The sequence below is a fragment of the Epinephelus fuscoguttatus genome, linkage group LG2, assembly GCF_011397635.1.
Source record: "Epinephelus fuscoguttatus linkage group LG2, E.fuscoguttatus.final_Chr_v1".
In the NCBI taxonomy this organism is placed as follows: Eukaryota; Metazoa; Chordata; class Actinopteri; order Perciformes; family Serranidae; genus Epinephelus; species Epinephelus fuscoguttatus.
In genome coordinates this window covers 6976372-6990334 of record NC_064753.1, presented here as the reverse complement: position 1 = coordinate 6990334, position 13963 = coordinate 6976372, and the positions used below count along the sequence as shown (strand labels likewise).

The 13963-nt window shown below is 41.2% G+C and overlaps 1 protein-coding gene across 1 annotated transcript in view; it reads left to right on the top strand.

The window, feature by feature from the left end:
- Positions 1-13963, top strand: part of LOC125901168 (nuclear receptor ROR-alpha A-like) — a 48757-nt gene that overhangs the window by 19888 nt on the left and 14906 nt on the right. The window contains exons 2-7 of the mRNA XM_049596614.1: positions 3682-3767; positions 5733-5874; positions 7651-7916; positions 8015-8219; positions 9496-9617; positions 10637-10769. Coding sequence (XP_049452571.1) covers positions 3682-3767; positions 5733-5874; positions 7651-7916; positions 8015-8219; positions 9496-9617; positions 10637-10769 — 954 coding nt within the window. The remainder of the gene's footprint in view (positions 1-3681; positions 3768-5732; positions 5875-7650; positions 7917-8014; positions 8220-9495; positions 9618-10636; positions 10770-13963) is intronic.

Here is a 13963-nt window from a genome sequence, read left to right as displayed (position 1 = left end):
AATTAAAGATGCATCAATAATCGTTTTATAATCGAATCGTAGCCCCTGAATCGTAATCGTTATCGAATCGTGAGGTGCCCAAAGATTCCCACCCCTAATAGCACTACAGGTAAGAGGAAAGATATGTATTTTTGATTTTGGTGTGAACTGTCCCTTTAAAGCCAACACAAGCAAGCTTTTTTTTTACACTTTCATGTTGTTGCTATGTTAATAGATGAAAAATACATTTGATCCAAGAGTAGAATTGTAACCTAGACAAAAGAGTGGAGCCTTTTTGTATTGCAGACAAACAGCTGGGAGACGATTCTCCTTTCCTCTCAAGAATTATCTACACCTTGTGTGTTTGCGGGGTGGGGTGGGTAAAAGCTTGTGTGTAGTAACAGTATTAATGTGTGTGTTTGTGTTCATGTGGCTGCAGACTTACATAACTTCCCTCTGCTAAATATAACTGCTCAGAGCCGAGCTGTCACTCTGTTACAAGCTGCTGAGTGTATAAATACACACAGTCAGTGAGTCAGTGTGTTTTCAGATTCAGTCTGAGGTGCTGAGAAACTGTTGTCACTCTGAAAACCTTCACTTCTGAACTGATCTCTTAAAAACAAAGACAGGCACAAAGTGTGAACAACTTTTGTTTAAGTTCAAGCACCGCAGCAACGAAAGGTCTTTGATAAACTGTGTTAGTGTTGGAAAATCTTTAGACAAATAGGAACGTTCAATGAGTAATCGATTACATAACGAAATATTTTGAATTTCAAAAGTTCATGTAATGTTTCATTATAGTTCAGATGTTGTTGTTCCTTACCTTCTTTGTTGATATGGTAATGGCTCTTAGGTTCACTATTCACTCTGGGACTTGCCCACCCAACTGTAGTCCCTCTATATCTCACACTGTTATGGACACCTTCCAATCCATCAGTTTACGTGATCTAATGGACTTGATCAGGGAAATGAAGCTGTCCTGTCTTGTTCCCTTGTTGATGTAATTCCATTATCTCTATTTTTATTTTTTTTGCCAAGAATTGGCCCTCGAACAGTCCACCTATTTCTAAACTACCACTGCTGTCTAAAATTTTGGAGAAGGTGGTTGCCAATCAACACACAACTGCATTGGAAAGACACAATATTCACACAGGGCGGCACGGTGGTGTGGTGGTTAGCACTCTCGCCTCACAGCAAGAGGTTGCCGGTTCGATCCCGGGCTTGGGAGCCCTTCTGTGTGGAGTTTGCATGTTCTCCCCGTGTCAGCGTGGGTTCTCTCCGGGCACTCTGGCTTCCTCCCACAGTCCAAAGACATGCAGATTGGGGACTAGGTTAATTGGTGACTCTAAATTGTCCGTAGGTGTGAATGTGAGCGTGAATGGTTGTTTGTCTCTATGTGTCAGCCCTGCGATAGTCTGGCGACCTGTCCAGGGTGTACCCTGCCTCTCGCCCGATGTAGCTGGGATAGGCTCCAGCCCCCCCGCGACCCTCAAGAGGATGAAGCGGTTAGAAGATGAATGAATGAATATTTACACAACTTTTAGTCAGGGTTTAGAAAGCAGCACTCTACTGACACTGTACTTTTGAAAGTTTCAAATGATATTCTACTGAAATCTCTTAACTCCCTGTCACGTAAAGGATCCATTTCTAAATTCTCATTCTTATGCCTGGTTCACACTACACAACATTTCTGTCCGTTCTCACAGTCACTATGTCACATTAGGCGATTGTGGAGTCATAAAATCATACCGTGACTTGGCCGACAGACATGACACACTACACGATGGTATGATGGTGATGTCTCCGGGTTAGTCTTGTCCTATTTATATTATTATTACTATTATTTCAGTCACTCTGTCTGTTCCTGTGCCAGCCGAAATGTTGTAGTAATGTAAAAAGTGCCAGCAGATGGCAGGAGCTACATTTGAAGCTCCTCATGCAAAGTGTTGACATTCACGGAATCCTCCACAAAAAGCCGCTGTGTCGGGCTATAATCCCGCTGATATCGTGTAGTGTGAACCAGGCATTACTCACTGAGCATTACACGGTCAGGCTCCCCCTTATGTGGCTGAACTACTTCATCTGTATTCTTCAGCTCGATCTCATCGTTCAAATACGCAAAATTTGTTGTCTGTTCATTGCGCTTGCCTTTAGACCTGTGGGGAGTGAGTTTTGCAGTGGTAGCACCTGAATTTTGGAATGCTCTGCCTGCTCCCCTATGGTCTGCTGACTTTTTTTTTTGTGCAAATAGTTTTGCTAGTTGCACTTTTAACCTTGGGCTCACATTATCACTTTGTCTTTTTGTTGTCTTTCTTGCCCTTGTGAAGCACTCAGTATCAAAATACAACACAGAGGGTTTCGTGTTGTGTTTATACATCCTCTGTGCATGTTATGGAGGTCAGAGTGACAGGTCATTTTAAGATGGTCCCGTACTGGATACCAGGAGACTAAGGAGTGGCACAATCAGTTGTTCCAATGAATGCCTAAAAATGACATCTGTTTATGTTCACATGGCAGCACCTTCTAGTGGCTGCAGGAATTATGACAAGAACAAAAGAGGAAGTCAGGATGAGCGACCAAATTTCAGATGTCAGTATATGTTTTTTCGAACTGTTGTTTTTTGTCTTGCATGAGTACTTTCACACAGAACGCGAGCATCACATGATGAAAAAGCTGCGTAATTTTTTGTTTGTTTGTTTTTCTCAGAACTTGGTAGATTTTTCAGATCTTTTGCACTGCAGATAAAGGCATCAAGCAATCAAGTTGTGGCTAGTTTTATGAGGATTATAAATTAACATGGAGGCTCTGCAGTCTGAACTAAGATGGCAAACTTTATAACTTCTTTCAACCTTGACACTAGGCAGTGCATACCAGATCTACTCCTTCCATTCTTACCTTGCACAATAAAAGCCCTAGACATATACACTGCATTATTGTTTATCAGAGGGAATTCAAATTCACTCTTAGTATTTTGCATTAAGGAAACTAAATAAAAAAGCTTACAGTAGCTTTGGCTATTCACCAACTTACCTCAGATGCAACAGGATCCCACTAACCAGTTGTCAAAAATTCATATGCTGAGAATCTATTTGCATCAAACCTTTTATTGAAGTGTTGCGACAGTCACAAATTCACATTGCTGCTGGAATGACATGGGGTTTTGTTTTGTGTAATGAAATTAATTGTTACAGTAATCTTCCATAGATAAAATTCCACGCCCAAGGCTTAAAAAGCCCATGCCTAAGTTCTTATGTTGCCGCATTGTTTTTAACACTTGCATCCAGAAATTAGTTTATAATCAAATGCATTAAAATACAGTTTAACCCTCAACATCTCATCTTGTGTCTGTATTGGTGTTTCTTCATCATCTTAGAGTAGAGGGAACAGTTTATTCATCACCTCTGGTTATTGTGTTAAGTTTTAAACATTTGGGATGTTTGCTGAAGTTGCTTTTCCTTTTGGAGTTCTATTAATGACATGTTTTAAATAAACAGAATCAAACATAATCACCTTCATGCCATCTGATAGGAAACAAGTCTGGAAATAAAGCTGCCTTGGGAATGAAACCTCCACGACTGTTTCTGATGCAGCTGCTGACGGATGTGTTTTAAGGTTTTGAGTGTGTGTTCCTGACAGTTTATTTTCTGTGTGTGTGTGTGTGTGTGTGTGTGTGTGTGTGTGTGTGTGTGTGTGTGTCTGCAGCTCAGATTGAAATCATTCCCTGTAAGATCTGTGGAGATAAATCATCAGGGATCCACTACGGAGTGATCACCTGTGAGGGCTGTAAGGTAAGCCCCGCCCTCTCCTCTCCATCATCTCACTTCATGTCCTGCCTCCTCTCACAAAGTGTTAAACTGCTGTCATCTGAAAATCAAAAAAATAAATGGTTCATTTATGTCCTAAATGTTCCTTACATCTGTTCAGTCATTTTCGGGTTTTTAAAGACATTATTCAGTTTAATGGCTTCATTTTTAGGATTAAAATACAAATTGTTGTGGGATGTTTTTGGTTTTTGGTGTAGACTGCAGTGACAGCCTTGTAAGCAGTACTATACAGTATAGGAGTGGGCCAGTGTAAACATTTTGAAACAGCTGTCAGAGAACCAGCTCACATCATCTTGTCTTGGACAAAAAGTTGCACATGAACACACTACAACAGACAGCCAACAAGAGCATATGTTCTGCGCCCGAATGAGAGGACATACCCCTCCATACCAGCAGACGGCGGTCGTCCATAATCATTATTCAAAAAGGGAAACCGGAAGACTGTCTTGACGCTAGCCAGTTAGCACATTAACAACACAATTCAGTGTTGACAGAACAGAGCATATTTACCGTGTGTCAGTGAAAGATAACACAAACCATTATGAAACATTTCTGCTAAAGAGCTCAATGGCTAAAGAGGAATAATTGTACCTATTGTAACAAGTTTGTTTTGACCAAACTCTCTCTTGACTTTAGCTCTTTGTTTACTTTCCTCACCTCCGTTTCTCTTTTCATGCGCTGAGCTGAACTGCCAATCAGAATGATTTCCTTCACCGTCAGGCTCCGCTGTGCCATCACCATTGTGCAGCTTCAGTTTCAGTGGTAGAAGGGCCAACTAGTGCCAAATAGGGCCAACAGCGCGGGACACATTGCACCGACGAGGGTGGCAGAGGTTCACAAGTAGCCTAACCTTGACCAACAGCCAAACGTCGGCTTGGTGTGTCAGGCCCTTGACGTGTACCAGACGCATCAGTAGCTAAACAGTAACAATGGCATTAACATGGCAATAACAATTATTAACCCTGTTAGTTCCTGTTATATGATGGCTGATGTCCTCTGCTCAGAGGGTGAAGACCTCTTGACCTCATTATCTTCCAAGTTTGCGGACATTTTCAGCTGATGTACTTCTTCTTTGAGTTAGCTGCTAACTGTTTCTAGCTGCTTTTATATCTCCTGGCTGTGGGCTGCACACGTCAAAATGTCACACTCATTTCGTCTATGGTCCCCTTGTGCTGGCTGTCCCTTCTTCACAGACATCAATTCAATGCTATTACTACCCCCGCTGCTGGCTTAAAGGTGAGACAACTCTGTCGCCCCATTCCGGACTGTTCCTTTTATAGACTGAGGCAAGATAACAGTGCAACATTCGTACCTTGAACAGGCAGTGTAACAGGGACCATAGTTTGTCTTTTACTTTAATGATTCCAGCGTTAACACAATACAATTCTCATGTTATCATCTGAAGCTGATTTCACTACAACTGGGTAGTTTCTCTTTACTTTTTCTCCATCTCAGCCTGCCAGCGGCCCATTCACAGTCTGACTCTCATTAACAGAATCAGAGGAAACGTTTGACGTTCAGTTTGGACCATCAGTCACAACAGCCTGGCACAAAAAATCTTCTCCTGGTTAGAACAGTTCCCCAAACAGTTAGTGTGTGCAGCTGCAGCAGCTGCTGTTGGCAGCTGGAGGCTCATTTCACAGCCAATGAGCAGCGGATGGAGATTTATTTGTGTACAAACACAGACAGGGAGGCTGATGGGAGACAGTGTGTATCATGGAGACAGGAGATCTTGGTTAGGGGAAACGGTTGAAAAAAGCTGGGAAAACAGACCAAAAAAACATATGTCTAAAAAAGATGTAGTATCTTTTCAATGTCTTAAAAAGATGAATGAAGGCCTGATCACGGTGTGACACTAACTGAACACAACTGTCTTTATAACTAAAAACTCTTAAATATTACTCATATGACTATTCCCTCGACTCACAGGGTTTCTTCAGACGGAGTCAGCAGAGCAACGCCACCTACTCGTGTCCTCGCCAGAAAAACTGTGTGATCGACCGAACGAGCCGCAACCGCTGCCAGCACTGCCGTCTGCAGAAATGTCTGGCTGTGGGCATGTCCCGAGACGGTGAGACACACACACACACAGGCATAACAAACTAATGACCACACATACACACTCACCTGCAGGAACATCTGGCGGTCAGCGTTTTGCAAGATGTTAGCCTGCAGATGAACCAGCAGAGCAGAAGTGTCTGGCTGTGTGCAACATGTTGTCTGTGTTCTTGTTTAATGCAACAATGAATAACTAGTTTATCAAAGGAACCTGCTCTGCTTGATGCAGGATCAATCTCAGTTTCATTTCTCTATGTTAGCTGTGGGGGGCCATAACAGGTGGTATAGAATATGGAATATATCTTTATTGTCCCCCATGGGTGGAAATTTGTCTTCGGCTCACCAAACACAAAAGACAACATTGTAAAAAGCAGACAAACAGTCAGTAAAACAGGTAAATAGAGTTATTACAAAACACTTAACACATTAAATCAGCACATTGTCTGTCTGTAGTTTAAAACTCATCAATCACTTGGTTGAGTTAAGGATACTGATGGCAAAACTGTGAAGTCCCTTCGCACATTTCATTTAGAATTTAAAATTTAAACTTTTGAATTAATACAGGGACCAAATGCAATGTTAGAAAATGTTTATTTGTTATAATTGTAGACAAGAAAAGTTGAAGTTGCAGGTATGATATTTTTAAAAGGGCATGTCACCCACAAAATAACACCTTTTAAATCAGTTACTCTCCCCATGTTACATTCATTTTCCTGAAGACAACTTTGTTTTTCTTGCATGCTTCCATGTTGATTGAAGAATCCAAAAACAGCCAACGTTTTTGATGAATTGGAGTCATAAAGGGTTGTGTTAAACAACAGCAAAACTATATCAAAAAATCAGTTTTCTAACAAAACTCGTGCAGTATAATGAAGTGGCAACCACGGCTAAAAAATGAAGCAAACTCCATTTGTAGTCACCTTCACAGCTGAATGAAGCTCCCTTCATCAAGGTGTTGGAAATAAACACAGCAGCGAGCTTTGGGAAAAACTTACCTCTCTGCAGCGGAAAGAGAAACTGTCATAACTCTTTGTATCTATGAAGAAAAGTAAAGCTTAGATGACTAAAGAGGGATATATTTTATCTTAAATACAATGTAACCTTTAAGATGTTAACATCTGTATGGAAATGTAAAATTCTATCTTAGGCTGAGCGTTTACATTTGTAAAGGTAGTCATGGAACTTTATTTGTACAGAGCGACTTCCATGATGAACACGTGATGGCGCTGCAGGTGGTCAGTAAGTCAGCATCGGTGCAGGCTCACTGTCGGAGGGTTTTATAACTCACTTCCACTCCTCGCTAGACCCTCCGCGTGAATGTGGAAATGGAGTGAAAGTGGTTAGGAAGAGGGTGTAGGGGGTGGTCTGGGAAAGGTCCTAAAAAACTGCTGCATAAACAGTCTAACGTACGCCTGGACAAGCACATTCATTTGAAATCTGCTAATGCATTCCATTTAGGTACCAAGCTGCTTGTCTGTGTGTGACTGTTTATGCAGAAATGTTTTGAATAATAAGGGTGTAGCAGATTTTCAGAATCTTGATAATCTGTTTGGATCCAGTTGCCATCTGCTCAGTTATAGTTCAGTGCCTACCTGTAGGCCGTAAGGATTGTGTTTTCCTTGGGGGAGGTCATTGTCATCACTCTCCAATCTCTGCTTACCTGTAATTGTTAGTTTTCTGCAGGGAGTGACAAGGTCAGAGGCCAAATATCATCACTGTACATATTCACATAATAATAATCACTTCTGTTTGAAATTCATTGCTTACCTCTCCTCTACCTGAAACACAGCTGTCAAGTTTGGTCGCATGTCCAAGAAGCAGAGGGACAGTTTGTATGCTGAGGTGCAGAAACATCGCCTCCAGCAGCAGCAGCAGCAGCAGCAGCAGGGGCCCCTCCTTCTGTCTCACCCCAGCCTCGGCAGCCCGAGCCCGTGCGAGGCTGAGCGGCTGTCCCCTCACTACAGCCTCTCCTCCACAGGCCTCACGGAGCTGCCGGATGAGCTGGGGAGCTACATGGAACAAAACTCGCCTGAGGGAGGATCAGTATCGTCCAAGGTCTGTGGTTTTAACTTTCCAGAGGTGTTACTACGCCTGAAAATGGATTGAATTAGCAACAGTCCGTGTGATCTATATGACTTCTCTTCCACAAACAGGCAGACTCTGGAGGAGAAGGAGGAGGAGGAGGAGAAGGTCGGGGGTTCTACCTGGACGTTCAGCCATCCCCTGACCAGTCCGGACTTGATATTAATGGCATCAAACCAGAACCGCTGTGTGACTACGGATCCAGTAATGGCTTCTTCCCATACTGCTCCTTCAGCGACGGAGACACATCACCCACCTTGTCCATGGCTGAACTCGGTGAGAAGGAAGAAATAGAAGATCACCCCTTCCCTGCTCTTTAAAACTGTCAATTATATTCAACTCAAAATTCAAAAGAAGACTTTGAATCAAATTCTGCTCTATAAATTACATATTTTCTAAATAATCTACAAATTCAGGGAGTGGAGTTTGAAAGACTGGGTTTGAAAGGAAAGTTTATCATAAAGATGCTATTAACTTGTGTTTTGGAAAATGTAGGACCCAGTGTTTTTGGAGTGTTACCCATACTAGGGACTACCAGTAAGGACATCTCTGCCTCTATGGCTTTGATTTGGACTATTTGTCACTTGTCCCCAAACGAAACTTCAATAGTGAATTACTGGAATACCCATTTACACTAAAACTTTTTGGGCAGGAAAGATTTGTTCATCCCTCCAGAAAACGTTCTGATTCCCATTGTGACCGTGCATAATGGATACAAAATCCACTTCGGGTTGCATGTGTAGTGCTTATGAAAAAGAACAAAGGAAAACTTTCACCATATGGCAGAAGGTTGTAGGGAGCTGGAGGGGAAAAACAAACAGAAAGATGAGGAAATATCATGAAAGAATGGAAGCAGAGAGGAGGAGAAGAAAAAGAAGACATGGAGGAAGAAGAGGCCACAAAGAAGAGTTGGAGACAAAAGAAAGAAAGTAAGAGGAGGAACTGTGGGGCAAACAGAAACAGAAAGGTGGTTTAAAATAGCAGGAGGTTGGAAACTCATCTTCAGAGCTCATTAAATTCTCTGTGTGGTAATTAGCTGTCTGTTAATTAGGGCCAAGTGGGACGTGGCAGGGCACGCGATGAGGGAAATCATCTCTTTATTCTCCCTGGAGACTTTTTTTATTCCGTTTTTTTTTTCTTTTTCTTTAACAAAAGCATTTATCATAATACCACTCCACCCCCGCCCCCGCCCCCTGATCCAGGAGTGATTAGCTGACTCTATTTTTGTACCTTGTGCTGTGTTGTTTTGATCTCTGGTGTTATTTCATATTCATTCATTCTTGCTGAAACAATTAGCAGCTGCACAGCGATGGTTAATAGCTGCTGCATGTTCCTTTAAGGTTTTTTTCCTATCTGAGCTGCGTTCGCAAACATTTTGTTGACACAGTTGTGTACAGTATAAAGATTTGGCTAAAAGACAAAACTCGTCTCATGCGTCACAGTATAAAACATCACAAACACAGTTTTGACTTTCTGTTTCTTTTTCTGTTTATCATCATGCCCCCTGACCTTATGAGTGTTCACCAGCTCACTGCTGTGTGTCTTGTTGTAGATCACCTAGCTCAGCTCATCTCAAAGTCTCACCTGGAGACGTGTCAGTACCTGAGGGAGGAGCTGCAGCAGATGAGTTGGCAGAACTTCCTCCAGGACGAGGTGGAGAGCTACCAGAGCAAGGTGTGTTCACTGCCTTTATCTGTATGGGCAGGTTGTGGCATTATTACAAAACCAGGTAATAAGTGTACCTGTGTGGTTCTATTCTATTTTATATATATGTATATATGTGTGTGTTATTTTTAAGCCTTGCACCAGTGATTGCCGAGGATGGAGGCATTTTGTTTTCAAGTTTTCCAGCCAGACGCAAAAACGTCCACTTGGACTCAAAGCTGATCTGATTGGAATTTGGTGGTTAAAGGTCAAGGTCACTTGCATCCCTCTCATGCTTGTGAATGCAATATCTCAAGAACAGCTCGAGGGAATTTTTTTAGATTTGGCATAAACGTCCACTTGGATTCAACGATGAACTGGTTAGATTTTGGTGGTCAAAGGTCAAGGTCATTGTGACCTTACATCTACCTTATTCTCCTGAACACAATAGCTCAAGAGGTCCTTGAAGGACTTTCTTCAAATTTGGCACAAATGTCCAACTGGACTCAAAATGAAATTATTAGAATTTTGTGGTTAAAGGTCAAAGGTTAAGGTCACTGTGACCTCACAAAACATGTTTTTGGCCTTAACTGTTTTAACACTTTTAAGAATTCACATACTAATTATGACAAATTTTTACACAGATGTCTTATAGGATATCATGATGAAGTTATGACATTTATATCCAAAATGTTAATGGTCATCTTCACTGTGACATCATAATGTTCTGCAAAACACTTGAACAGAAGGGGAGATATTTGGTCAGATACTGAACTGATGACTCTAATCTTGGGTGTCCACCTTGAAACTGTGCTGATTGTATAGATCTTCTGTGCTGCTAGGGGGGTGACGATGTGTGTGAAGCATCAATGTGTTCACAGGCATGGATGTAAACTGTAAGTGCAACTTGAGTGGTGCATGGAGGCATACAACCAGAAAGCAGGAATTCTAGTTTTCATTGTAAGACACAAAGTTCTGTTCAACAAGTCTTAATTCACTTTACTTCATATCTGTTTAGTTTTAATATTTTTCCATTCTGTTGTGTGCAGCCACAGGAGGTGATGTGGCAGCTCTGTGCTGTAAAGATCACTGAGGCCATACAGTACGTGGTGGAGTTCGCCAAACGCATCGATGGATTCATGGATCTCTGTCAAAATGACCAGATTGTGCTGCTAAAAGCTGGTGAGAGGGACCGCCATGGGTCATAATATGCTTCATTCAAGGATAAGGCCGGTGCCATTCAATATTTCCCTTATTGTTAAAAAAAAATCCCATGTGCTAAACCAACCCAAGAACTGTTAAGAATCACATCTGTGGAACACACTGTTGCACTGGGTGACATGTTACATTAGTAACTGTTGCACTGGGTGAAATGTAACATTAGTAACTGTCGCACTGGGTGAAATGTAACATTAGTAACTGTTGCACTGGGTGACATGTTACATTAGTAACTGTTGCACTGGGTGAAATGTAACATTAGTAACTGTTGCACTGGGTGAAATGTTGAATTAGTAACTGTTGCACTGGGTGACATGTTACATTAGTAACTGTTGCACTGGGTGAAATGTTACATTAGTAATTATCGCACTGGGTGACATGTTACATTAGTAATTATCGCACTGGGTGACATGTTACAGTAGTAACTGTTGCATCGGGTGAAATGTAACATTAGTAACTGTCGCACTCTGTGACATGTTACATTAGTAACTGTTGCATTGGGTGAAATGTAACATTAGTAACTGTTGCATCGGGTGAAATGTAACATTAGTAACTGTTGCATTGGGTGAAATGTTACATTAGTAACTGTTGCACTGGGTGAAATGTTACATTAGTAACTGTCGCACTGGGTGACATGTTACATTAGTAATTATCACACTGGGTGACATGTTACAGTAGTAACTGTTGCATCGGGTGAAATGTAACATTAGTAACTGTCGCACTCTGTGACATGTTACATTAGTAACTGTTGCATTGGGTGAAATGTAACATTAGTAACTGTTGCACTGGGTGAAATGTTGAATTAGTAACTGTTGCACTGGGTGACATGTTACATTAGTAACTGTTGCACTGGGTGAAATGTTACATTAGTAACTGTCGCACTGGGTGACATGTTACATTAGTAATTATCGCACTGGGTGACATGTTACAGTAGTAACTGTTGCATCGGGTGAAATGTAACATTAGTAACTGTCGCACTCTGTGACATGTTACATTAGTAACTGTTGCATTGGGTGAAATGTAACATTAGTAACTGTTGCATCGGGTGAAATGTAACATTAGTAACTGTTGCATTGGGTGAAATGTTACATTAGTAACTGTTGCACTGGGTGAAATGTTACATTAGTAACTGTCGCACTGGGTGACATGTTACATTAGTAATTATCACACTGGGTGACATGTTACAGTAGTAACTGTTGCATCGGGTGAAATGTAACATTAGTAACTGTCGCACTCTGTGACATGTTACATTAGTAACTGTTGCATTGGGTGAAATGTAACATTAGTAACTGTTGCACTGGGTGAAATGTTGAATTAGTAACTGTTGCACTGGGTGACATGTTACATTAGTAACTGTTGCACTGGGTGAAATGTTACATTAGTAACTGTCGCACTGGGTGACATGTTACATTAGTAACATGTCATCCAGTGCAACAGTGTGTCCCACAGTTCATGGTAATCCATGAACACACACACTGTAGTCTATTTTGACTCAGTCCCACATACACTGTCCTGCTGCCCCAAATTCTCACTGGAGAACTAAATGTGGATTAATGCTCGGCTGAAAATGGTTCCCCGAAAAATTCACCTTTTCCCCCTGTTTGTTTGATAAAAACTACAGTAACCAGCTGTTTTAGAAAATTACTGATTTTAAAAATTAAACGACATATTTGTGAGGTGTTTTTAAAGAGTTAGATCTTCATAGGAACCAATGGGCTTGGAGAAACACATGCAAGAAGTCAGATAGTATTGAGAATGGATGAACATATTGTTGATTTCAAGGCCTCAGGAAGTGTGCCGGGTTTTGATGAGTAGGTATACTGTAGCTGCAGCAACTTCATGACTTGCCCACTATAACTTACACGTCTGTCCCCTTCACTCCTCGGCCTGGAAACAGAAACCTTGAAGAAAATGCTAAGTTAGTGTTTAGCTGACTGTGAAGTATTAGGTTAAAGGAGAGGTGGTTGAGGTTAGAGCAAGGGTAACGGGAAGGGTTGCATCTCCTTCCATATAAGGTGAATCACGTCTTTCTGTATCGTGAATTATAAAGTGGATTATTGCTACATTACAACATTGCTCTTCAGCAGGGTTCAGACCACTGTCCCTTGATGGGCCTGTCTTGTACTAGTAGTGGGTGTGGTTTTTAAGGGCGTGTCAAATTAAATGTGTCTGTTATGTGATGCCGTAATGCCCAGAAAGACTTTTTCCCATAGACTTACATGCTCAAATAGAATCAGTGGATACATTTTTTGAGCATTTTCATCACTAAATGTCTACTAATATATTTATGCAGGTACATTACATTACATTACATTCACATTTATGAACACACAAAGACTTCTGTTTTTACTCTATCACAACAGACAGAAGATCATCTCACAGGGCTGACATCGCAATATTTGTTTTGCCACAGAACTGTATTCAATGTAACATTTGAATGGTACATTACGTTAAATACAATGGGCAACGACGCAACACATCACGCAGGCAGAGCAGAGAGGATTTTTTATCTGCTCCACATACTCCATCTATGTAGTGCATGGTTGCTGCTAGCTTTGCTGTGTGTGTTGAGTTTTGCAAAGTGATAATGCAGTTGGTTAAGCAGGGCTGGAAAGTGTAGGCTATGTTAACTTGTACTCCAGCACAGGGACGTAAATATTGACAATGCAGGCATGGCAGTTGCACTGTGGCCCACGGGGTGAGGGGGCCCATAGAGAGTGGGCCCTCCAACTATATGTTAGACAGAAAACAGGTCCTTTGAGTAATTTAGATTGCTACCTAAGAAATATGCATGTTTTACTTTTGTTTTTTGTAAATAGCCAGTAGCAATCTATAACAAATATGTTATAAAATATATGCTTACTCTATGAATTGTAAATATACTATTAAAAATATTTACAATTAAATGAATAATCACTTATTTCCGTCTGTATTTTTGTCATATACAGTATATGTGATGATGATTCTGGGTAATATGTATGCTGGTGTCATCCAGTGTTAAGTCTCTACTTTATCATGTGACAATAAGATTTTATGGTAGCTAGTTAAGGCATATAACAAGTAAGTTGCGTGCCTTAGGGCCCATCATAACAGCGTACACTGGGGCCCATTGTGACTACCTCACGCCTCTGCTGCAGCAACAGGAAGCATCGATTTCT